Source organism: Lineus longissimus, chromosome 4 (genome assembly GCF_910592395.1).
Source record: "Lineus longissimus chromosome 4, tnLinLong1.2, whole genome shotgun sequence".
Classification (NCBI taxonomy): domain Eukaryota; kingdom Metazoa; phylum Nemertea; class Pilidiophora; order Heteronemertea; family Lineidae; genus Lineus; species Lineus longissimus.
In genome coordinates, this window is record NC_088311.1 from 2,197,712 (window position 1) to 2,223,113 (window position 25,402).

The 25,402-nt window shown below is 39.4% G+C and overlaps 4 protein-coding genes across 6 annotated transcripts; 3 read left to right on the forward strand and 1 right to left on the reverse strand.

Moving 5' to 3' along the window:
* Positions 1 to 1,106: 1,106 nt before the first annotated feature.
* Positions 1,107 to 5,735, reverse strand: LOC135486112 (phosphoglucomutase-1-like). Its single transcript, XM_064768642.1, has 10 exons — positions 5,449 to 5,735; positions 4,990 to 5,152; positions 4,139 to 4,411; positions 3,744 to 3,934; positions 3,409 to 3,563; positions 3,092 to 3,223; positions 2,819 to 2,938; positions 2,465 to 2,648; positions 1,893 to 2,027; positions 1,107 to 1,725 (listed from the first exon to the last, which is right to left on the reverse strand). The coding sequence occupies exons 1-10, from the start codon at positions 5,689 to 5,691 to the stop codon at positions 1,636 to 1,638; spliced, it is 1,686 nt and encodes a 561-aa protein (XP_064624712.1). The 5' UTR covers positions 5,692 to 5,735; the 3' UTR covers positions 1,107 to 1,635.
* A 40-nt stretch (positions 5,736 to 5,775) lies between these two features.
* LOC135486178 (neutral amino acid transporter 9-like) lies at positions 5,776 to 11,960 on the forward strand. The gene is made up of 15 exons (XM_064768770.1): positions 5,776 to 5,920; positions 6,448 to 6,507; positions 7,037 to 7,175; positions 7,423 to 7,511; positions 7,697 to 7,760; positions 7,959 to 8,052; positions 8,386 to 8,547; positions 8,658 to 8,717; positions 8,922 to 9,140; positions 9,564 to 9,668; positions 9,872 to 9,978; positions 10,201 to 10,305; positions 10,646 to 10,794; positions 11,064 to 11,153; positions 11,331 to 11,960. The coding sequence occupies exons 1-15, from the start codon at positions 5,853 to 5,855 to the stop codon at positions 11,497 to 11,499; spliced, it is 1,680 nt and encodes a 559-aa protein (XP_064624840.1). The 5' UTR covers positions 5,776 to 5,852; the 3' UTR covers positions 11,500 to 11,960.
* A 434-nt stretch (positions 11,961 to 12,394) lies between these two features.
* On the forward strand, positions 12,395 to 19,571 carry LOC135487077 (ras-related protein Rab-23-like). Of its 2 annotated transcripts, none has more exons than XM_064770413.1 (8): positions 12,395 to 12,526; positions 13,544 to 13,734; positions 13,848 to 13,933; positions 15,169 to 15,245; positions 15,727 to 15,806; positions 17,695 to 17,777; positions 18,166 to 18,252; positions 18,635 to 19,571. In XM_064770413.1, exons 2-8 carry the CDS (start codon positions 13,580 to 13,582, stop codon positions 18,769 to 18,771), a joined length of 705 nt encoding a protein of 234 aa, XP_064626483.1. In that variant the 5' UTR covers positions 12,395 to 12,526; positions 13,544 to 13,579; the 3' UTR covers positions 18,772 to 19,571. The 2 variants fall into 2 exon arrangements, with proteins under 2 accessions (XP_064626483.1, XP_064626484.1); XM_064770414.1 differs by having other exon boundaries at positions 13,548 to 13,734.
* Positions 19,572 to 20,367: 796 nt separating this feature from the next.
* On the forward strand, positions 20,368 to 25,398 carry LOC135485859 (UDP-glucose 4-epimerase-like). 2 transcript variants are annotated; one of them, XM_064768190.1, is made up of 9 exons: positions 20,368 to 20,457; positions 21,075 to 21,202; positions 21,474 to 21,685; positions 22,196 to 22,372; positions 22,599 to 22,779; positions 23,079 to 23,164; positions 23,448 to 23,525; positions 23,841 to 23,955; positions 24,232 to 25,398. In XM_064768190.1, the coding sequence occupies exons 2-9, from the start codon at positions 21,079 to 21,081 to the stop codon at positions 24,288 to 24,290; spliced, it is 1,032 nt and encodes a 343-aa protein (XP_064624260.1). In that variant the 5' UTR covers positions 20,368 to 20,457; positions 21,075 to 21,078; the 3' UTR covers positions 24,291 to 25,398. The 2 variants fall into 2 exon arrangements, with proteins under 2 accessions (XP_064624260.1, XP_064624259.1); XM_064768189.1 differs by having other exon boundaries at positions 20,376 to 20,457; positions 21,078 to 21,202.
* Positions 25,399 to 25,402: the final 4 nt, after the last annotated feature.

Consider the following 25,402-nt stretch of genomic DNA (forward strand, 5'->3'; position numbering starts at 1 on the left):
AGAAATGTATATAAAGTTATGAGAAAAAGTGCATTGGTATATAAATCATAATTCTTTGACAAAATGTTTTTAGGGTGCATGTTCTTAATGGATTACACCTTCAATTTTACTATTTAGACTGTGAAATGAAAACACTGCAAAGTGTGCAGGATCAGTGTGCTGAAAATACTGTGATACAATAACCAATCACTTGATCTTTGTGTAGGTTTAAGGGATTTTTCATTCCCTGTTCGGTCCGGCAATGCGCTGTTGCTGCAGCACGTCCGTCCACTCTTGCTTCACATAGAAAAATAGCTGTTCTATGGCGCTTTTCACTGACCTTATCAAGTCCTTTCACAATAACCCTGTAGACTCCAAGACCTCCACAGAGGAACTCTAGGGTATTGAGGATCAACCCATACAGCGCTAAACTTGAACTTGACTGATCTCCATCAGCATTCCTACTCCTTTTTTGACAGATAATTTTTGTGATTCACCACATGTATACATGTATTTGCTAGTATTTTATCTTAATCAAAGCTGAATTAGAAAACGTTGCTTTTCTTTTGATGTTGAGGAAAAACACAGGACTTCTTTGAGAACTTTGTACAGAATACCATTGTTAATATTTATCTAGTTGTGTTTACTGATATCATTTGTCTTTCTTCCGTCCAAAACAAAAAATACAGCAATCTTTTGATTAGGTGTCCTTATAATGCTATTATGTCATTTGGACAAAGATTTTTATATGAAATACAAAATCATCAAAAAATAATGGTTGTTGCTCTTTTTTAGCTGTGCTGGGGTAAATGTTCTTTCTCCATCATGGCCAGCCAATGTTGACAGTGGGAACTGGATATGGTCCTTTTGATATTCCCTTTTGCAAGCGCAAGTGTTCAATCACACAATATGCTGATGTCTCCTTGGTTCCCATGGCTTTGGACCACCTGGCCATGTAGCTGGAGTCATTTGAGTAGCGTTCATGATGAAGTGTCTGATGCACCAGACCTGGCCAAATTTGAGCGTCATACATGTAACTGCCTTTGAAAGTGTTTACCTATCTTGTCCATTCTGGTACATTTGTATCCATGTGAAGATGAGAAAGTCAAAGAAGAGTATGTTTTGAGTTACATTCTCTTTTATATTTGAACAATTTAGCCATGCTCAATAATTTATGGAATTACAACAGCCAACATTAATATGAGGTCATCCAATGGCGAAGCATTCCTTGGAGACCCAACAAGCACATTCACTGGGTTTAAAAGTCTAAATCAAAGCTACATACATGTAAGTGGATAGCTAGGGCTAAAGAAAACTATCAAAATCATTTTTACACACTATGACCTGACCTTTTCTATTTCATTGTCCATAATGTGTTTATCATGAAGCTATACAGATACGGTCAATTGTTTACACTGACCACAGTGTTTGGGCATTGTACAGTTGTAAGCCCAAAAACATTCAAGTTTTACTAACTTCAAAAGAACCGAAAAATACATACTGGTGTTCATGTACGTGTACATGTATGCTTTAAAAGCTAGCACCAAACAGAGATATGTGTATAACACAACAATAAGAATATCTGTGGGGTCAAAATAAGATACTGGGGTACAACCAAGAACAGATAGTACTTTTGCAGGTTTGCTAGACAACAGTTTATGTAATCACAGTTGGCTGTTGACGTCCTGTGAGTTCTCTGAGCTGTGAAATCCTGAGTGCAATCTCTACCAGTGGTTTCAACATATCCTGAAAATTAAAGATAATGGTAAGAAAGGTGATAATGAAATAAACTGCTTGGTGCTTGGAAGTTCCGATTGTGTCTGTGGCTACTGCAGAGTCTTTAGGTCAGGACGCTATTAGTCAGGGTACACAAAGAGGCAGCAGAAGAAGCAGAGTACAAGACCTTCACTCACCTGAGCATCCAGAAGGTGTTTTGATTTATCAGCTTCGTAACTGTCGATGTACATTCTAATCGTGGCACCACTACTTCCTGTTCCGCTCAGCCGGAAGATGATTCTTGAGCCATCTTCAAATATGATGCGGATACCCTGGAAAAGCAGTCACAGGCGTTAATAACAGATTGCAAGTTGGCCAATCCTTGCTGTTCTCAGTATGTTGACTGCAGGTTCCCACAGGAATCACCTTGAGTAGAAAGATTGATGACTTGGCAGGCAGAGAGATTCAGACTGATGAACAGTCAACTGCAGGAAACAGATACCACTTGATCAGCCCTGGCAAGCAAGGCATCTCGGAGTCTGAAAACTCTGATCACAAACCCCTGGTTAATATCACCCGATAGCCTTGACCGGCAAGGTGTCTCTAAGATGGCTCTCCACACAACAAACCAGTGGCTGAAGACGGAGGACATTAGCATCACTCTGAGGCACAAAGTCACATGTCCAAGCTAATAAAACAATTTGAATGGAGATACAACTAACATTGATCAAGAAGAACTGTACAAAAAGTTTCTTCTTCTCTCTCTCACCTGATTTTTTGATACACTGTTATCAATAGGATCCGTGTAAGAGAAGTTGTCCGCCAGGGCCACCTTGAATGACTTTTCACCATAAGACAGGGTGTTACCAACAATATCTGGCTCAGAAACCATGGCATTCAGGTTGGCCATCATCTGGTTGGCTGGTTCAGCATCACAGTTCTCATAGTCGTACCTGCAAGAGGTGTAGTGAGCAGTTTTATGGCCAATTTGAGATGTGCCAAAGACAGTCTTGATACTCAAATTTTGGAAACAGCTATATGAGGGTATGCAAAGCATGAAAGTTGAGATGACAATAAACCTACATTAATTTCATTCATTTGCACAAAATATCTGATAACTGACCTTGTGAAGAAGTTCCTTCCATATTTAGCCCAGTGTGCTTTCATCAGTTCTTCAACTGTTGTCTTCTTGTGAGCCATAATGGATAACCAGGATAACACGGCCCATATGCCATCCTTCTCCCTGCAAAAAACCCAGCTGCATCAATTTCAGATAACTCAATCTATCAGGACGACAGCAGGAAACACTTGGTTGTAGGCCTACTGATGATATATATTATTTATTGTTGCCTCAGTAAAAGTGACTTGACACATTCTCTGCCAGTCTCAGACATACCTGATGTGATCTGATCCAGTACCAAAGCTCTCCTCGCCACACAGTGACAGTCTATTTGCATCCATCAAATTACCAAAGAACTTCCATCCAGTTGGCACCTCAAACATCTCTTTTCCTTTAGCTTTTGCCACCCTGAAAAAACAATCGAAGAACCCTGAAGACAGAGGTCTAATGAATTTACTTCCTCTCCTCTGTCTCCAGATTGTGACAGTCTTTGCGCAGTTAGTGTGGATGGAAGTAATGGTTTCTGTGAGAATACATGTACTTTAAGCACAAGAAGTAGCAGTGGGCTTGTCAAAATCCAATTCTTAATTTACCTGTCAACAGCACACCCTGTCGGCATACTCCGGGCATAGCCTTTGACTCCTGTCTTTTTGAAATATGGGATACATTCCAAGTTGTCCGCGATAACTGCCAGAGAGTCTGAGGGTGTGATAAAGAAACCTCTGTGGCCAAGGATCATATTTCTATCCTGAAAGGAAATGAATGTTTTTTGTTGTAATATATGAACTTATGAAGCCCTGACTCTGATCAGAGGCGTCTGTCAAATCAAACACCAAATACCGGGAGTGGCAACTCCAAACAAGTCATTGAAGGCAATGGTTTCTGTGACCAACAATCTGTCGAAAGACAGCTGTGCTAGGACACTTACCCCATCCCCATCAAAAGCTGCTCCAAAGCCGTGCTCTCCCTTCTTCAGTGAGTTCACAAGGTCAGCTGCATATGTCAGATTGGGGTCAGGATGACCGCCCCCAAAGTCAGGCAGTGGCACACAGTTAATGACACTCTCGGAAGGTGCACCAAGTTCTTCACAGAAGATTCTCTTTGCATATGGACCAGTGACTAGAACAAGAAGATAACTGTCAAAATAATGTGTCATCAAGAATAAGTTAAGATGAAAAGGAGAAGCGGCACAACACAGCTTTTTCTGGAGTCAAGACAAGTGAAAGGGGAGATGACTGGCACAAAAGAGAGCTCGAATTGTTACAGTCTTTGATTAGACTACCACAACGATGAACCAACTATTCCAAATCACAAGAAACCAACCTCCATGCATAGCGTCAATCAAAATCTTCAAAGCAGGCCTTCCTTCTCCTTTCAGCATTGATCGAATTGATGTAAAGTCAAATATTTCATTCATGAAGTCTAGATAGTCTTGTACACAGTCAATCACCTCCACAGTGAACTCTCGGCCATCCACATTGTATGTCTGGGTGCCAATTTTAGATATCTCAGCATTAAGGGTGGGGCAGGTCCGGTACTGTGCGATTGTCTTTGTAAGTTCAAAGATTTTGTTGGTGACAGCTTCAGCAGCAGGTCCTGCAAAAGAAGAGGACACAATGGATGGAGACAGCAAAATCAAAACAAAATAGAGGGAGGCTGAGCCGCAACCTGGGGAAAACTCAACATAGATTGTGACAGAGTAAGTGACCAGGAAGACTTAACACAACCATGGGATCCCCGACAAGAAGACAATGTCACAACCATGAAATAACATCTTTATTGCTTTCACGCACAGTTTCAATCACAATTCATTAAGTCTGGCTGGTCGTTGGGAAAAGCAAGAGGGCTCTATCATATGGCAGATTCTTACAGTTCATCAAATTTCTGTAGTTATACCAGGTACAATGTAGAGGACTCAATTATTTTGAAATGGACAACCTTAGGTCACAGCTATTGCAGGCACTCCTTGCCAAGGGCAAGGGCTCCAAACCCAAGTGAAATCCTTCCTTGAACAGCCTTGGATAGCTGTGGAAGACACCTTATCAATTTTGCCATATTATCAGGGAGTGGAGGACAAGACATCACCAGTGTGACACTTGAGTGGAGAACAGGTTCATATGCCTCATCATGCATGACACCTGGAGGAGACCCATGGTGTCGACTGGTTTTGTTACCTCCATTAGCTGTGTTGAATTTGATTCCAAAATCTCCATTGGGGCCACCAGGATTATGGCTAGCTGTTAAGATGATGCCCCCTTGGGTGCTCCTCTTTCTGATCACACAGGAGACAGCTGGGGTGGACAGGACACCGTTCTGGCCAAGGATCAACTTGCTAACCTGCAAAGGAATGCTATAGGCTAAATCATGCTTTACATCATTCTCCAGTAGGCTCAGCACAGGACTGCAAGATCCCTGTCTAGCTACTTTTGCTAGGATGTGATAATGACAAGTTTCTTTCATTGTTCATGTCAAGTTGCAGGCATGAACTTGATCTTTGATGAACACTGATGACTGAGCTTTAAGAGAATGAATGCATGAATGAGTGGGCGTGTCCACGAAGAGCTTGCGGGGTACGATCTGTAGCCAATTTCATGAACCTACACTCTCCACATCATTTAATAAAGTTATATTACCCCATTCGCTGCACACATCTTGACAATTGTATGAGCCGCCTCAGAGCAAAAGAACCTCCCATCTCCCCCAGCAACAAGGGTGGAGCCAACCAACTGATCACCCATTGCATCCAAGGTACATTGCACAAAGTTCTCGGTGTAATGCTGTCCTTGGAACACTTTCACACCCTTCCTTAGGCCACTAGTGCCAGGTTTTTGGCCATCGAATGGCTTTGTCGAAACTGTCACAGAAGAATAACTCATTTTTGTGAGATAAAAATAAGATTTCTGCTAGAAATTGGATTCAAGGTCACTGGACAAATCATAGGGGGCGCTTCAAACCGGAAGTTCAAATCACCTGATTTTCCTCGGAGGAAAGTCAGAAAATGTTTATTTTTCTGGATATTGCACCAATTTAGAGTAAAATGAGCACTTCAGAGTCTCCCAACTCATCAGTAACGAGTGAGACATCACCATTAGTGAGAAATCCAAGGTGAAGCATGTTTAGTTTTGACGCATTTTTAACCTTTTTTGGACCTTGAAATTTGTGTATATGATCATGATGAGTACATTGATGGATGTACACACATGTACATAATACATTGTGTACACATTCACTCTGCCAGTACCAATTTTTCACATTTTCAACTTTTTATTTGTCATATATCTCATGCAAAATTTAATCATGAAAATGTCTTGATGGGATCAGGTTAGCCTAGGAAAGAAATGGGGAATGATCTCCACGGTTATGCGTCGCGCCGGTCCTGGCGACTGCCATGCACGTGACCTGTCTATTTTAGCCAAGAGACGAGTGAATAAGTGGCTCAGTACACTCCACAGAAAACAAAGGGTATTATCCCAAGATCTTTTACACCCTTTATCTCACATGAGTTTAAATTGGGACCCTGATTAGACATGGTCGCATGGGATGGGATTGGGAGAATATTATTATTAAACAATAGGCTTAGGAGGAATTTACATACAAGAAAATCAATATCTCATATAAATGTGGTATTTCAGTGCCAGTGTCTCATCATTGGGTAGCAGTATTGGTGGAAGAGGACCAGATGGCAAAATCAGGTATGGTATGCATTTTAAATTTTATTTTTATTTTTATTCACTTCGATACCCATCTAACCACTATCAGTGCCGAATTATTTCCAGTATATCATACGTATTTGAATTGAGTTCAAGTAGTGTGTATGCACTAACACTGTATGTGCAGAGTGAAGTTTTTTATTTTGTTGGTTCGTGAATTTTGGCATTGTTTTCAAGAATCTCTGATGTTTTTGATATTTGGCATAATCACAAGTGTTGATGACATCTGACCTATATATCAATGTATCATTATCTAGACTATGTATGTGTATCGGTTATCTGTCTTGTTATCTAATTCAGTTGTTTATCTTCATTGAATTGGTGGTAGATATCAAAGACCTTGATCATTTGAGGTGACGTTTCACATGCAGAGCTCTTTATGATCTTATCAGTTATTTCAAAATGTGTTTACTTCATGACATAACCAGGATTGAAACATCAAATGTCAAACTGAAACCCATCTAAAAAAAAGGGAATGATGTACTCAGTAACCTGTTCTGATCATTTGTAGGCGTCCTCTGCAGTATCATAGCATCAACCCAACCACTGAACACAGAGTAATCCAACAAAACCATGGCGACCAAGAACAGGCCAGCATCCACAGATATAAATACTACAGCAAGCTAGCGCCTCACCAAGAGAGCAGGCTGGTAGGTTTTATATTGCCATCAATTGAAAAGTCATTGTTTAACTAATGACTCTGCAATGAAAATGAAGACGTAAATACATGTAATCTGTAATCTGAAATATGTTCAGAATTTGCTTTGAATACTAGTGTATATTTGTTCTATAGACACTTGTATGACTACTTGTGGATGTACTTATCCTATCCTCATTATGGGGAAATGACTGTTGACATAGTGAAATTTTCTAACAGCAAGCTGATTATGCTTTCAGTTGATGCCGGATCATATTGTTCCATCAGCATATTTTCTCATTTTGCCCGTTAAACCAGCAAAAGGTCAACAAAGCAGCATAATAACCATGTAAGTACCAATTATCATGATTGTTTTTCTGGGTTTGGCCTACAATGTCTATTTTGATAAAAGAACGAGCAAAACAATCTATAAATCTGATAACCAGAGATGAGATTGAGATTTTTTATTGTGGCGTATGAGCCAAATCTGTTCAAATATCAGATCAGCATGTAATTCTGTGTTTCACATTTCAGTTTCTCGATATGGAATACCTTGATGGGTACATCTATACTGAGTATGCCATGGGCCATAGCAGAGGTAAGTATCACGAATTGAGACTCGTGTTGATGCTAAGAATTTTTTAAAAAAAGCAGATTTGGCCTGTTGAGAATCCAAACAGCATTCCATCCACATAGAGAATTGAATCTCATGATCGGTAGTCATGGTATGCCACTGCAAGGAAAAGACATTCAAGTTGTCTGGTCATACTTATTGTTGTGACTCTTTTTATTCCAGGCAGGCTTTGGACTTGGTATTTGTCTCCTACTGTTCATGTGCGGCCTATCATTGTACACTGCCTACAGGGTTATGAAGTCTCCAGAGGGTCTTGGTAAGCGTATGCTTTGTTAGTTCATCTCACTTAGGTTTCATCATTAAAATGAAAGCCCCACTGAATACAAGTAGGTCTCTAACTTGATAAAGAGGTATCTTCTGAAAGCTTTGGTGTTGGAGATGGAAAGTCTGATTCTACTAGTAGTGGTTTAGTAACATACATTTTTGGCCTTCAGTCCATTATGTTCTTATTGTATTGACTAGTTATTTGATCTTTTTTATGTAACAGAGGATATAATTTTGATGCTAATATCAGCTTTTTTGTCCTCCTACATTAAGTACTGAATGTCTCAGTTAATTTTTGTGTACTTTTACTTTTCTGTTATTTCAGATATTGAAGTCGTTGAGTTCTCAGATGTTTGCCGCTACTACCTTGGGAAATGGGGTGAAGTTGCCAGTGTATTTTTCTCTCTTTTTGCACTCCTCGGGGCCATGATTGTTTACTGGGTGTTGATGTCGAACTTCCTCTACAACAGTGTGGTCTTTATTTATCGTAAGTAAAGTTTGTTTACAAAAAGTTATTCTGGTAAATTTTTGTACGAAAAAACTTGTAGATTCCTTTAAGTTGTTGCTGCTATCAAAGAGCTGTTCTTCATATTTCAGATGATGTTACAAACACTTCTTTGCCTATCAGTGTTGGTAATGCTACACCATATGAAGACGGTAAGTCAGTTTTGAGTTTCTTCTCTACAAAGATGTTAAATAATTGATACCAGTGATGTTTCAGTGGCCAGCACAGGCAGACAGACAAGGTCATATTGTTGTGGTGAATATTTTTATGTTTCTTGAGGTTCAATTTCACTGTCCAATCAATTTTGCTTAATTCGGAATATGAACCAAATAATTTTGTGTGAACTTCTTTTTCAGCATTCTGCATTAATGGTAACATTACCGATCCCACAACCCCCCCTCCAACGATACCACCACACACCACTGAGGTTGTTGTAGAGATTCTACAGTCAAGTTACGATACGTTTACAAAATGGTGGAGCATGACAGACACTGTGCCATTTTATCTCATCCTGGTCTTGGGACCACTCATCAACTTCAGATCACCAACATTTTTTGCCAAATTTAACTCATTAGGTGAGTATTGGTCCATTTTCTGGTGACATTGGACAATGCACTTGAATTCAAACACCAACCCTTGATAAGCCTTTTGGGGACTTTGTTTTTCAGCTTACTGATTGCCTACGGTAATAATATCTGGTTGAAGTAACTTCGTTATGTTATGGAGTGGTGTTTCTTGCCAAGATATGTTTCAGTTTCTCTGATGTACTAAAGACAAACAGGGAGGCAATGACATCCCTAACATACAACTCTTTGACCTTGATACATGCAGATGGCTATTTCAGATCTAATGATAACACACAATGTTTGCAGTTAAAGTTTGCTGTGAAAGAGTGCATTACAGTAAAAACCCTGAATAAGTTCTCCTTGAGGTAGGCACACTATGGAGGAATACATGTATGTGTGAGTGCCTAATGGTGAATAATTTTGATATTTCAGGGACACTCTCAGTTCTTTACCTTTTGATATTTGTTGTGGTTAAGTCTGTTAGATGGGGAATTCATTTGGATTTTGATGCAACAGACCTTATCAACAATGTTCCCAGTAAGTACATGAAGCATGGGTAGTTCTGCATTGAATATTATCATCCATTAAGCCTGTCCCCTATTGACCTTACCTTAGCTTTTAAGACTAGTAATTGTTTTGGAATCCTTGGAAAGCGGACACATCTTAAAACTCTATCATCAAAAAGTTAAAAAGCTTCACTTGTGTAAATTCATCATCACTAATTTGACTTTGTATTTTAGTGTATAGACCATCATTTGCTGCCCTAACAGGGACCCTCTCATTAGCCCTGTTCATCCACAACTGTATACTCAGTATGGTGAGGAACCAGAAACACCCAGAGAATAACGTAAGTTGATTAGGCAGGTTATTATTGAGTTCCTTGGCAATTGGTGCTGGCTACAGTGCATTTTGTTACAGCAGTGGTGTACGATGTAGATTTCTTCAGGCTAAATTACGTTTTTGTTTCTACTTGTTGTTCATTTGTATCAAGGCCATGACACCTATGGCGTAAGAGCAAAGTCAAGATTGTTTTGAATATCTTATCTCTAGTCCATTCTCCTTCTTTCAGGGCCGTGATTTGAGTATAGCGTACTTGCTTGTCACAGTCACCTACGCGTTTGTGGGCATTATGTTTTACGCAGCATTTCCGTTTGCCAAGAGCTGCATTGAAGATGTAAGTAAGATGCTTGCATTTGATTTTCTCTGAGGATTTTTGACAAATCAACATTAGTTCTTCCTCTCCGCATGAAATGAAGCTACAACTGTCAGACAAACAGATTCTGTCGTTCACCACTTTCAATTATTCATTCGAACAAGTGTCTCCGACTGAGCTTTGCTGTCAGAAATCTTAGCGATGTTATATTTCTTGATGAAATGCTGTGCATAGCGAGTATTGCGTCCTTCCTGTGTTTAGTAGTCTCACTAACCCTGGTCCACAAGAACTGGTGTAATACCTCACTACCGGTACAAAACGTTAGTACATGTATCAATATTCGTCTTTAAATGTCTTTCAGAACCTTCTGAACAATCTCCGGAGCAATGACATCATGTCATTTGTAGCACGGCTGTTCCTGTTTTTCCAAATGACGACAGTCTACCCACTGCTCATCTATCTATTCAGATTCCAGTTCTTTTACTTCTTCTTTGGGACATCGAATCCAAAGTAAGTTTACTAACATTTGTATTCACTTGCCTTGGAACATGCTCTCCTGTGGACTGATTGATGCACAAGACTTACTATAGTCATCACTCGGGCTAAGAAACCTGTGATTGTTACATTTTTAGTGTGGAGCGCTATTGAGCGTGGTCATGAATAAAGTCCTAATGCATTACTTTGCTGTCCGCCTTGATCCCTGATCCCAGACTTTCAGTTACCAACGTCGCGCACATCTCATAGTTTAGTTTACGTTAAATTCTCAAATTACCTTCCAGGATTATTGGTATTCTGATACTGAACTTGGTGCTGGTTGCTCTTTGTGTCATCTTTGCAAAATTCCTACCCCACATTGGTGCAATCATAAGGTAAGTTTCAAGTTGAAAAACATAAAAGTGAAATTACAGTTTGGCATATATCAAAAGTGGCATTAAAAGCTCAGTTCTCAACACGGAATCAATATCACAGATATCTTCCACACCTTTTTTGATAACAAGCCGTTAGTCTTTGCTCTGTAAGCTATATTATTATTTTTTGTATTTCAGGTTTTCTGGAGCATTTTGTGGTCTTGCATACATCTTTGCTCTGCCGTGCATAGTCTACATACTTAGTGAAAGACAAAAAGGGAGTCTGACATGGTTCAAACTAATTGTCCACATTGCAATTATCGTACTCGGAGTGGCAAATGTTGCAGGACAGTTTATAATCATGTAAAGCCAAAACTGATTGATGTGAGTGAACATAGTGAGAGAGAGCAACATTTTGTGATAATACAATGTACTTCTATAATACACTGTAGTATTGTGTTCTCCACAGGACTATTTTCTTCTTGGACATGTGGATCTCAGAACAACCAGGATAACACAAGGATATTGTATTCCCAAGCAGGATTAGTACAAGCCCACTTTGAAAGTAAATTTTATTTGTATTTCGTGGAAAATCTAATTGGCAGGCCTGTGATAATATACAATTTATGTACAGGAGTGCTATCATACTCACAGTAGAGAACATTATATTTATTGCATGCGTCGATTCGGCTAATTGTTGATAAGTCTCTTGCCCATTGTAACAAGAAGGAGTAATCTTGGCCATTTGGAGGAGTGACTGTAAGATTGATATTTCTGTACAAAAGTCAAAGATTGTAAAATAAAAGATACCTGTTGTATATTTGTTGACTTAGATCTCAAATAAGTTCTTGAGTTTTTCCCTGTATCTGCCATAGGAGCTTGCAGTATACGACTCAGTTCGAGTGAAGCATGACAACGATGATCACCATTGACGACGCTTGGAGAATGTACCCTGATCTCACTCGTGATAACTGCAAGAAAAGACAAGTGACCTGCCGGAGATCACCGATGGCCAAGCGATTCCTTCTCTGCAGATTTGACAACCCCGCAAAGCATATCTACCTTGACACTTGTTCTTTAATTCTATTGTACATATGAAGTTTATCTATGAATTTCAACAAATCTTAGTTCATTGTACTGGGGTAATTTCTCAATCCCCAACAATGAGGCCCAGGGAGCGAAACGACTTCGATTTGGAGCGAAACGACTGGGGGCGAAATCCTCGGGGACCGAAACCACCGTATACTACCACAAATCAATCGATTTCGAAACTTGGGACTTTGATGACTTCGGCCTCATTATTTCATTGATTCTGGAAAAGATTTAGGCATCCAAGTATGCTAAATGTGATTATCATTTCTTGTTAACTTATTCTTTGAGTTTGGAAAAGCTTGGTAAGTTCATTTCTTTCCAGATTTTGTGCTTTTTGACAGAGATGTCATGTTGATTGTATACACGTACATACATACATGTAACGTATGCATGCGGATGGTTTAGCCGGTGTGACAGGAAAATTTGTCCCATGGAAAGATTGTCCGTGAACAATAAATTACACTCCGTTACTCGGACTGGTCCACTTTTACTGCCCATTCATACGTTTTTGCTCAACCATGTCATGCCAAGACAGGTTTTGTAATGCAGCTGCATTTTTCGGTTAAAATTATAAATCCATTGAATAGTGGTGCTTCGTTAGTCAACCGATGACCTTTTCTTGGGGTGTGATCGGGGATTGTAAACTCGTTCCCATTTTTCTAGTCATTTTCTAGTCTTAATTAATAACTTAATATACTATAGTTCAATAGTGGTCTGAATCTTCTGTATGTAACCAAAAACCTATACTTCAAAACCTAAGTAATAGATTTTTGCTGTATAAACTATGCCTTCACCTAGTTCAGTAAGGAGTGATTTATTATTCCACAAAGCTACACAGAAATGCTTTGGTTTAACTTATAGTAAAAGAGTTTGTCCATGGCCATGTGTAACACACACATAATAATGTCATAAATATTCATCTACTGCATATTGGGTACCACTCACAAAATCAATGCTTTATTGAATTTGAAACAGGTAATATGAATGGAATGTGTGAATGGCCAGCCATCATGTTCGTCAAAAATGTCCTTGGCAAATCATTTTGGTCAATTTTGCATCCGATGAGATTAATGAATATAAATGACAGTGGGTGGCAATACATAACTTGTGAGCTCTCTATCTGTAGTGCTACTCTTGTGTGTGAAAGTTTGTCATTGCAGCAGTTGAATGACTCACCATATGATGCTGACAAACCTAACCACTTTTCATGGTCAAGATATTCGCAAAGCTTTAAGGTGAATTTTGCTCATTTTCAATTGGCGGTACATTTGTAGACTGGAGAATTCTGACAGTCACACTTGTCTCTTTGGTCTTTTCAGATAGAATGATCATTGGCGACAGTTGGTGATGCCAGGATGAGGGAAGAAGAGGTTGAGACTGCCATTAAGGTGGTCGTCGTGGGAAACGGTGCTGTGGGCAAGTCAAGTATGATACAACGATACTGTAAAGGGATATTCACCAAAGACTATAAGAAAACTATTGGGGTGGACTTCCTTGAACGGCAGATAGAGTAAGTGAGATTGTGCTTACCTGCTATTCCCTACAAAATGTGTAACTACTATAAATGACCTGGTGATTTCATGACAGACTATAAATTTTGATGTGACATGTTTCCTTTTGCAGAATCAATTGTGAAGATGTGCGTTTGATGTTGTGGGATACAGCGGGACAAGAAGAGTTTGATGCAATAACCAAAGCTTATTACAGGGGTAAGACTCCTCTCAATCACTCATCTTCAAGGTTTGGAGAAAGGCTTTCTGCTTTGAACTTATGGGCAATGTTTGTTTGTGACTTGCTAAACTTTGAACGGGCCCAAATTCTATCCTTATAACTTGAATGTTTCTGGACTAAACCCAGCTAGAAATGCTTAAAACTAAAGATTAGGCCACAAAGGCTATGATATATTCTGTTTGATTATGACCCGCTGTACAAATTCTTATGGATCTAATACTTGTCAACTTTCAATGAAGGCAGTGCATTCAAATGTTGTCTTTTGGTCTTTGTACATCCTAAACAGTTTATTCTATTTGCAAACATGTTCATCTTATGCCTCTGGTCATGCTGTCCAGATATTCTCATTGTCATAGAATTGTGATGTTGGTATTGACCATTACCAAACATGGATGGGGGCCACTGGGTGCATTTTGGGTTCAGCTGTAATAGAGGGAGTTGTTGGTAGTTATTTGCTGCAGTAAAATAATTTTTAAAGGTTCTTTACTTCTGTTTCCTAATTGGAGTCATTTAAAACTCAGTCGTCTTCAACTTAGATTATTTTGGCTGCAAAAACGAAGCCATGGGCTAAAGTAATTATTCAATGTCAAGATATGAACTTGAAGTTCTTGCTGGCTCGGCTGACATTGACTTGGACAGTGGTTTATGCATTCCACCCATTAATCTAGAGATTTATTCATAGATTATTATGATTAAGGTGAATTTAGTGTACTAATCTAGTTTAGTCAACAAAAGCTATAATCCCTAACACAAACTACGACTTGAGGCCACAGATCTTTCCTGGATAGGGGGCCTACTTGAAAAAATATAATTCAGCAATATGCCAATTATGAATGTTTTCAAATTGTGCTTGATATGTAATTATATAGCTATACAAGCATACCCTAAATTGAGGTGGATCGAGGATAATGGGCATGTTCTTGAAGCATGCACTTGAAAGTGATAGAAAGTGTAAATCCTTGAGGAAGCATAATATAGCTGAAAACAACTCATGTTCTGCCCCTGTGATGTCATATCAAACAGCGACTGTACCTCTAGTCAATATCTGCCAAAATGACAGTCTCGGACATCTTCTCTATTCCAATCTGTACTTTTTGGGGAATTGCAGTTTTCAGTGGGTGTTACTGTTAGAAGAGAAAACCATTGGAAAAGCAAAGACTTCACCGAGTTAAATTGTTGGGTTTTCAGGTTATTGAAAAACTTGTTCTTTCAGGTGCGCAGGCTTGTGTTCTAGCATTTTCCACAACTGACCGTGATTCGTTTGAAGCAATACCATCATGGAAAAAGAAGGTACAGCTTTGCCTGTGATATGAACTATTGTCGGCTACTGAACTTTCCATTAATTATCATTCCTGACATGACAGCCTAACGATTGAGTTGAAATTCGTGTGAGGTCAAAATCAATATGTCATGAAATAATTCTATTTTCACCTGAGGCAGACATATTGCTTATTAATCATGTGCCTTTGTTAGTGGTTATGTGTACATAATTACTGCTGGAGGTACTGGGACGTGCCTTGTAGAGCCTTTCAGTTATTCTTTGGGTAAGGAATAAAAGCAACTGTATTAACTCCATGGCTGGAAGGTCCCACAAGTGTTACAAAATCAAATCAAAGTCTGCAGTAGTCACTCAATCACAGTAGACTGCAATTCTCCTCTATCTTAAACAGCCTCAGTCATTTCAACATGGTGTAAAAAAGTTGAAACCAAAACTTCTCCCGTATCAAATGTGATTCGTATTTCAATGGTCTCATAACGTTGTTTTTCCCAGGTGGAAGATGAAGTGGGCGAGGTAGCGATGGTGCTGGTACAGAACAAAATAGATTTAGCTGATCAAGCTCTAGTACAAGAGTAAGTACGTTCTCAGACAGATCGTGCTGCTCTGCCAAAGGAAAGTTTGGAAGTACATGTATTGAGAACTTCAATTGCTGATTTCATTTAGCTCTTTTTACTTACTGAAAATAAAGTCAGTGCTTATTTTGTAAACTGAAGGCATTATAGGCCTTGTTGCTTCACTCAGTCTGAAGAGTTTTCATGTTCTTTCTCTGTACAAGCACTACTGCAGAACTGTTAGATGAACAGAACCATGGTCCTATAAATTATGAGTGAATTTCAAGAACATAACACAATACCATAAGTGTAGAGGTATTGCAGGTGAATTCTTCTAGTGTTTGAGAGATCATTGTGTTTCGACATTTGGAGGGCATTCCAAGGGGCTGCTATAACTCCTGTTCTACTTCACAGCTCCATGCAATTGTCTCCAGACTTTCAAGTATTTGCGTCTTGTTTCAGGTGTCAGCTAGTTATACTGAACCCGATCTCATGTTTCTGGTTTAAATTGTAATGGTTGGGCCCCTTACATTTAAATCAATATACCTTCAATTCAATGGACTATATTAACAAACACACCTTTCAATTGTGGAATGCATCATAGTAAGCGCAGTACACTTGAGAAGCAAAAAGAGACTGTTGAATAATTTCAGAATGTTTGATAATGGGCAATTGCAGTGGTTATATGTTTATTCTGGACTATGCCAGATCTGGCCGGGTAATGAAGTAATTAGCACATTATCTAATCCACATCGCATAGTGTTGCCTGTTTGTGCCATACATTCTTCTTTGAACTACGTTCCAAGAAAAAAGAGGGAAAAATGTACAACTGGCATTTCATAGGATTAACACCATTGCACTTGCTGATCAGCAAAGTATTCAATTTTTCATTCACAGGCTCTCTTCTGTTGTTATTCGAATTGTATTTATCAGTTCATTGCTCAACTGTTGAAATTGATTTTGAATGCCCCTAGTCGTTTCTTTCATAAGCGGCGCAGTGATGTAAGCAGCAGCTGTGGACCGCATGTGTGAACAAGCTGTGGCGAGGTGGGGGGGGGGGGGAGGGGGGGGCATCTCAGCCATCTCATGTATACTTGGTGATTGTTAGACTCATTTTTAATTTCTCTGCTGGTGGTCCTCTTTAGACTGACTGACTTGGGAGGTTTTTGAAAGCGACTTCTTAGTTCACAAAGGTGATATTTCTTGAAGGCGGGAATACTGAGACCTGAATCTAAAGTTCCACAAAGTTTTGGTTATGAAGTTATGTCAGTCCTTTCTGTTATGATAGTATTTATGTCTCTTATGCGGAACTACCAGAATATTACTTGTGACTCACTTCAGTGCATCAGTGCTGCGAGGCCTATACATCATTTGAGATTGTGACTATTGATCTCTTAGACATTGTTGAGATCGGTTTTATTCTGTTGAAATACATAAATGTGTCAGGTGTTACACACAGTGTGCATGTTTGATCGTACTGAGGCCTGATACAAAGCATGTGCTTCACAGCCATAACAATGCACATCACACATACAAGAATGTTTCATGCACTACTTAAGACCTCCCTGCATGAGTAACTGTGACTGAGGTCACTCTTAAGAGTTCAGGGCTCGGTTGCTCAGCAGCACCCATTTAAATTTCCATGCGTACTTCTCATTCAGTTTGGACTGCATTGTTTTGCAGGATGAATCCAGTCTTCAAGCCATTAAGCATTAGCCATTTTGACAAAAAGAAGAGTTACACAGCAGATTGTTCATTTTGATATCAGGACACTGCCATTATGTCAAATGAGTTTGAACTCTACTCAAGTCAGTTAAGATCTGACAAGATAGTGTTTAGTCTAAAGCATTTCTCTGCAACAGAAACAAGAGCCGATTGTTTTATTGATGGTTTTACCTGTTGTTTGCAGGGAAGAAGCTGATGAACTAGCCACGAGATTAAATATGAAATTTTATAGGACATCAGTGAAGGACAATGTGAAAGTTGATGATGGTAAGACATGGACATGGAAAACAGCTTGTTCTAAACATAATATTGGCCATAACTGTCAACCTTGGACCTCTTATATCCTTAAGGAGGATGCATTTACTTGAACAAAGGATTACATGCTGTATCATTTGGTCTTGGGGAAATCCCATATGACATCCTGACCCACAAGGCTCTGACATCACTACGCCCCTTGGTACACTCCCAGTATGTGGTTGAAGCAAAATACTGTGAAACAGCATATCTTGAGCTTGCACAGTGCTTGTCTGGGATTTTGTTTTGACTCCATGTACATCTGTTACTTTGATCATCGTCAGTTGTCTTTTTCCTCCATCTCTTCACTTATTCAAGACTGTTAATTAGATTACTGACAACATATTACTTGCCATTTCAGTATTTATGTACTTAGCTGACAGATACTTGACCCAGTTGGATGCTGTCGTAGAGGATGAAGAACCTCAACAAACAATAGGAAAGTCTAGTAAGTTAATCATGTTTATATCTACAGGAAAACACTGCAAACACTTTGTGCCAGTAAATGTAATGGTTGTATGATGATGTACTGTGGAAACAAGTAGGTAATTTCAGTGAGAGGTTTCATCAAAATCATGCTAATGTAGCAGTACCAATGGAAAGTTTGAAAGATGTAACGATTTTTGCTTTACATGTATGAAATAACTTGGTGTATACTGCGTTTCAAGAGTACTTAATCACATTCTTGGACAGCCAATATTTTGAACCTCTGTTGTCAAGGTGATTAAGCTGTTCACACAGCTAGTTATTTCTGTAGTGACTTGTAGATGAAGTACATCAATGATTATCTCAGTTGATGTAATAATTTATCTGCCTGTGTTTAATTCCAGGTCTGTTTACATCTGAAAACAACTCCGTTGGAAACAAATCAGAGAAGAAAAAAGATGGTGGAACAATCACATTACAACCATCAAAAAGAAGGACTCGTGGGAAAAAAATTTCGCTGCATAAATGTTCTGTGGTATGACGTAGCATCTGAGAGTATTGAATTATGGAATATCCACCACAATGGGATTTCAGTCTTCGCATTTTGTGATCTTTTTATAATGAATTTTTTCAACATGTTCTCCAGTATTGTTACAATTCTGTATGTTATTTCATAAAGGAATGGATTCTGTAAATATTGTGCCAATATTTGTTGTAAAATGGAAAGTAGCAAAGGAAGCACTGTAACTTTGCATTGTGTATATAACACCTGGAAGTTGATAAGTCAAGGGATAATGGATCACGCAAAGATGACACAAGAGCTGTGGATGGGTGAAGTGCCGTGGTTCAGCGCAAACAGTTGTGTGATGAAGTCATTGTCTTTAAAAAAGGAGATGAGAGTTGTGCCCTGTAGTACTCTATGGTGTTCCAGAGAGCACTGTGACATATCTAGGTACAAAGGACAGTAAACAGATTTCTTTGAAGACTGCTACACCATTCAAAGCTTTTCACTCCTTGTAATTTTCAAGGAAATGGCAGAAATATATCTGAATGTTTTTGTTTCCTCATTTTTAGCTCACATGGGTGAGCTTATGTCGTCACGTCTTGTCTGTTCGTCGTCCGTCAACAATAGGGGCACATTTGCCCACTATAGAAAGTTGAAACTTGGTACGTCAGGATGTGTTTCCCTGAGCTTGACCTTCAACAAGTCCATGTAGTTTTAATTTGTACATGATGTACAAAAAGTCTCATTATATCACATACGGTATAACGTTGTAATAATATTTGTTGTTTTTGCTGGTAAATAAAAGTTTCATTTTCAGTTTTGTCCGAAGAATACAATTACAAGCGTTTTTGTCTTTGCTTCTGTTTGTTTGCCATGGTTGTGCCTATGTCCTGATCTGGTGTGAACATAGCCTTCAGTAATCCACCTAAGGGCACTCGGCCTTGGGCCTCTATCCTTCCTATTGACCTGGTCATTAAAGGTTCAGTATGTTTCAAAACATGAACGGTTGAGGATTGCTCCGAAATGATCTTTGCTAACGAGCTTGTCATTGGTCTGCTTTGAGACGGATTATCAGGTGTGGATTTGCTCGTGCTCCCCTTGGCTCTGGGTGTAAGCATTTGCTATCTCGCCAGGTCTGGTTGTGACAGCATCTGCAATCTCAGGTCTGGTTGTGCCAGCATCTCCTGTCGATCAGGCCTGGTTGTGACAGCATATGCTGTATTATCAGGTCTGGTTGTGGCAGCATGCTATGGTATGGTATCTGTTGGGAGAGTACACATCAGAGAGAGTACACACAGTAGAGGGGTATGGCACATCCAGCAAAGACTTGGTACACTCTGGCAACATATGGCGAGCTATGAAGGGGAGGGCACATCCAGAAGAGATATAGTGCACTATACTCACTGTCTTATTGGCCGAAAGTCATTTCTGCAGGTAACAATATAGAGCGACGGGACCATTGCGGTGGAAAACAGAAAATTCTTCCGTTTTTGCTAGATAAACACTCGAGCCTTTGAGAGCTGTAACTGTTACTTCCCAATCGGAGCCAGCCTCTGGTCTTTTGGGAGATTATGCCACGGACATCTTCAGGGCATGCCACGGCCAATGTGGAATTAGTTCACAGCGGTTTATCATAAATTAAAAAACCCAAAAAAGAACACGAAAGCACTTTTTAAAAACAGTGGTGCTGTCTTTATAATATACAATTTAAGTATTTCTCAGGTGTGTATTGATGTGTTAATGAATACATTTTCATCTCGAAAAAGCACTGGCACTGTGCAGTAAACGGCTGCGGCACACACGGACTGTAAAAAATGCGCCGTTTGCCAAGCCAAGCAACGCAGTCGTCCGGTCGTAGGCCTACCTCATCTAGCTGGTTATCATTGGCCTGAGCTAGTTTGATGTTTTGACAATCTTTACGGGCTGGTCGTATTGATGACGTAGCAGAGTGGGAGGGGGGGGGGGGGGGCAACTGCCCCTGCCGCTTCCCCTGAGGTCTTGGAAAAAAATTGTTCTCCCCAATCCCAGGAGGACCAACATCCCCCCCCTGCTATGCACCAGGTAGACTAGAGTATAGAGGTGCTTCCAACCGATGATCAGGTCCTGTTTCATCCCCTTCAGCCTAATACTCCGATCTGGAGATGGGGCCTAATGCTGATTAAGAATCCAGATCCAGACCCTACTCGGTGTGTGCCAATATTTAGTATTTCTTTTTCAGCCTACGCTGGTCTGTAAAGATATATATAGAAGTGTTTGTTGTGAGCGGATGTATACTGTCACCTGGATAATGTCACTGACAACCACTGATAAATTAACAAAATACTTCTTTTCCTTTCAAGTAGTATGTCTGCGGGTTGCATGCTTGTAACTGGTGGTGCCGGCTTCATTGGTACCCACTGTGTCATAGAGATGGTAAAAGCTGGCTACACTCCTGTTGTAGTTGATAACATGGTGAATGCAAATGCAGGTGAGTGAAGGATTTGGTTGTCAGTCGGAATTGGGCCAGATGGAATTATCCACATGTCCATGCAATATAGATCATAGCTACATTTTGATCACTCCCGCGTTTGTGGTGTCCCGAGACATTAGTGTTCGAGGAAAACAACCTGCTTTTCGACCTGCAGAATCCTTGCTATTATTTTGCCCTAAACGGAATATACATCATATTCAGGTATAGATTAAACCGTACTTTATATATTTATCATTCATAACATGTTTTGACATTTAATATTTTTCAGAGAGTATACGTAGAGTGGAAGAAATAGTGGGGAAAAAGATAGATTTTTATACTGTAGACTTGTTAGATAAGGAATCGCTCAACAATGTCTTCAAGAAAAATAAATTTGATGGCGTGCTCCACTTGGCTGGTTTGAAGGCAGTGGGAGAATCAATGGAAATACCTCTCATGTATTATAAAAACAATATTGTTGGAACTATCAACCTGTTAGAGGTGAGTATTGCAGAATAAGCAGTTCCTCAAAAAACCATTGTAAGAAATTTGCAATATATATATATTCTTTTTGTGTCCTGAACTGACCCTTATGGTTTTGCTTGACTTCGGCTTTGACCAGTTGACTGCTCTCTGAACGTTGATAATGCCTTGGTCCCTTTGGGAGTACTACATTAATGTGGCTGTAACTGACCCTTATGGTTTTGCTTGACTTCGGCTTTGACCAGTTGACTGCTCTCTGAACGTTGATAATGCCTTGGTCCCTTTGGGAGTACTACATTAATGTGGCTGTTTGGAGGAAATTGCCTTCTTGGGAAAGCCTGCATTATGTCAGCATCCAATCCAAATTGCTGTATTCTTTGTGGTGAAGTGGCCTTGTATTTTATGGGAACACGACTGAACCACAGATGAAGGAAAGCCGTCCAAAAGACCAACTTCTAATCCCAATCACTTCCATGTATATGATGCCAACAAACTTTTATTTATCTATGCGTTTACTTCCCCTTTCAGGTGATGAAGGAACACAATGTGAAAAATCTTGTCTTCTCCAGTTCAGCGACTGTTTATGGTACACCAGAATACCTGCCATTAGATGAGAAGCACCCTGTGGGAGGATGCACAAACCCTTATGGAAAGTCAAAGTATTTCATTGAGGAAATCCTGATGGATATCAGCAAAGCCGACAAGGTTGGTCAATTTTTGCTATCTTTCACATTTGTGATCGAGTTCCATGATATTCTATTGTTCTGTTTGGCAGAGGTTGTGCAGCATGTGGGCAGTAACCTTGTAACATAAAGTGTTGACTGATTTTATGGGAGGAGAAAACCAGGGAGTCCATATGATATCAGAAGGAAAGGTTCAGTATTTTCATCTTCTAGTTTTAGTCTTTCATTTTTCCATCCTCTGCTTGCAGTCTTTCAACATTGTCATCTTGAGATACTTCAACCCTGTTGGTGCTCACAAATCTGGAATGATTGGGGAAGATCCAAATGGCCCTCCTGCCAACCTCATGCCCTTTGTAGCCCAGGTAGCGGTAGGACGTCGTAAAGAGCTCAAGGTGTTTGGCTGTGATTATGACACTCCTGATGGAACTGGTAGGTTTATCAAAGCACAATATCAGGCAAATTTGTCACACAGATTGGTGGTAATTGTCTCATGTCATATTCCAGACGAGCTAAAGAGGCTATTACAGACTTGTTTTTGCATCCACACTTACACATGCAGTGAAATATTGGTCAAATACAAGAGCTTGTCATTAAAATACAATTTACCAGCCAATAACATATGATTGGGGAAACCAGAAAAAGCTTGCCAAGGTTGGGGATATGTTCAGAATTCATCATACCATGTTTTGTTGGCATGATGAATATCAATTTTGATTTCATTTGGACAGGTGTGAGAGACTACATCCATGTTGTTGACCTTGCTGTTGGACATGTTGCTGCCCTCAAGAAGCTTGGAGAGAATTGTGGTTGTAAAGTAAGTGGATTTGATCACTAAGATTTTATCAGAATCTTGGAGGATTACAATAGTTCTTCTACCAAACAACTATCAGTATCACTTTAAAGACATTGTCTTTGCAATTTTACAGGAATGAGCAATGTAGGTTTCTGTTACAAGGCCAAAGTAGCCCTTATAATTAGCAAACTTGAAAGAATATTTAGGACCACCGAGGGCTGGCAAAAAAGCTTGTAGCCCTGCTCGAACTCGCACCCTGGTTTAGTGCTGGCAGTAATTGATTTTGAATTTCATGCTTTTGTAGCTGTACAATCTTGGAACTGGCAAAGGCTTTTCTGTTCTTGAAATGGCCAAGGCATTGGAAAAAGCTTCTGGGAAAACTGTAAGTGTAGTATTGAAATGAATGAAAATTACACAATTGAAAGTCTCACAATACATCATCAGATTAATATTTGAATATTGATATTAACCTTTTAAAGGAGGTCCGGTCCTTGATACTGAGAAATGTCGTTCTTGATGGAGATGTGTTTTAATAACAGAGGTCAGATTGATGAAATCGACCAATAGGACAAATGTTGCTGTCCTGAAGAGAGGCAGGTAGATGTGTCCTCAATCAGATGTTCCACTGTTCTTAATCAAGATTCAACAGAGCCAATGTTGTTGTAAATCATGGAATGAACCGGTTTCTGTTTTTCAGATTCCGTACGTTAAAGTAGACCGGCGACCAGGAGACCTTGGCAGTGTTTATTCCTGCACTAAATTAGCCGAGGCAGAGCTTGGGTGGAAAGCAGAGCGTGGCTTGGATGAGATGTGTATGTATTGATATCTCAAATTGTTTCCTTCAAGTTGGTAACTCAGAAATACATGTATCATGGTACCAATATTTGAGTCAGCAATTCATTACTACGATCTGTACTGAGGAAAGTGTCAGAGTATCATTAGACGTCAGCAAAATATCTATCTGACAACTTTCATCCAGATTTTTTTAACACCAGGCAAACCCATGGCCTGATCTATCATAGGTCCTGATTACCAGTTCCTCACAATTTCTGTTTTTGTTGCCTCTAATGAATGTTTTTCTTCTTCAGGTGAAGATCTTTGGAATTGGCAGAAAAAAAACCCTTACGGCTACAAGGGCAAAGAGTAGATCATGCATTTAGGGTGCTAACTTAAAAATGCCTGTCAGGTGCCAAGGACAATCAAAATAGAAATAATTTCTTGGGACTAAATATATCCTTGAACAATGGCTTGGTGGACCTCTGTCTGTTCAACTATAATTCCAATGGGCGAGCACTATTCTTCTTGTAGAAATAATTTTTGTCCTTGATGGGGTAGTATTCTATCTGTAAGGTCTACATTCCAAAGAAGATTACTTATACTTGGGTCAAGAGAGCCTGCCCAAACTGCCTAAATGTTCACTGAAATGTCAATTTCTTAAGGCCAGATAACTTATGTATTCTAATACTTTATTTGGCCATTTAACTTAGGTAATTTGGATGGTGTACTAAGATGAAGGTCAACTTATTCTTGATTTACATACACCTGTATCATATATTTATGATATCATATATTTATAGTACAATGTGTTTATGCTTTTCTTGGAAAAGAGTTGGTTTTTGGTTGTGCATGTAAAAAATCATATGGGAAACTGAGATGTTTCATTTGTCTTTCTCGGACAAAGAATGACACAGAAGTGTATCTTTTTCAGAAGGGCTTAATCAAACTCATGATGTTATAACTATGAACAATGAATGGTAACGACTAAGAAAGGTGGCAACAAAGCTTCTGTGATGAGTTTGTGTTCACAAAAGGTAGTTAATCCTATCGTCCATCAAATTCTCAATCATTGTCATCGACGTACTACTTATTTATAAATAGAGATTGGACATTTTATGCTCTTTTGAAACATCGGTTTATTGAACCCAGTAATGGGGATATTAGGCATACTCCAGCTGATATAGTGAAATTGTAGCCGATTTGCGAGTGGTTGATTAACGTTACTTTGATGGATATTATGTATTATCTGAATTGTCATCATTCCTCTTGCCTGGTATGGAGGAAGAAGGTAATGACTGTCCATATTCCTAGATCCTGGGTTAAGGTGTGTGAATATTTTGACTGCCAGTCTATATTTTTTGTTTCCAAACTATGCAATCTTGGTGATAGAACTGGGGTTAAACCAGTTTTGGTCTTTGTTTAAAACTAACCTACATACATGTATCTATGTAATTGATGGTGCCAGAATATAATATAGATTTA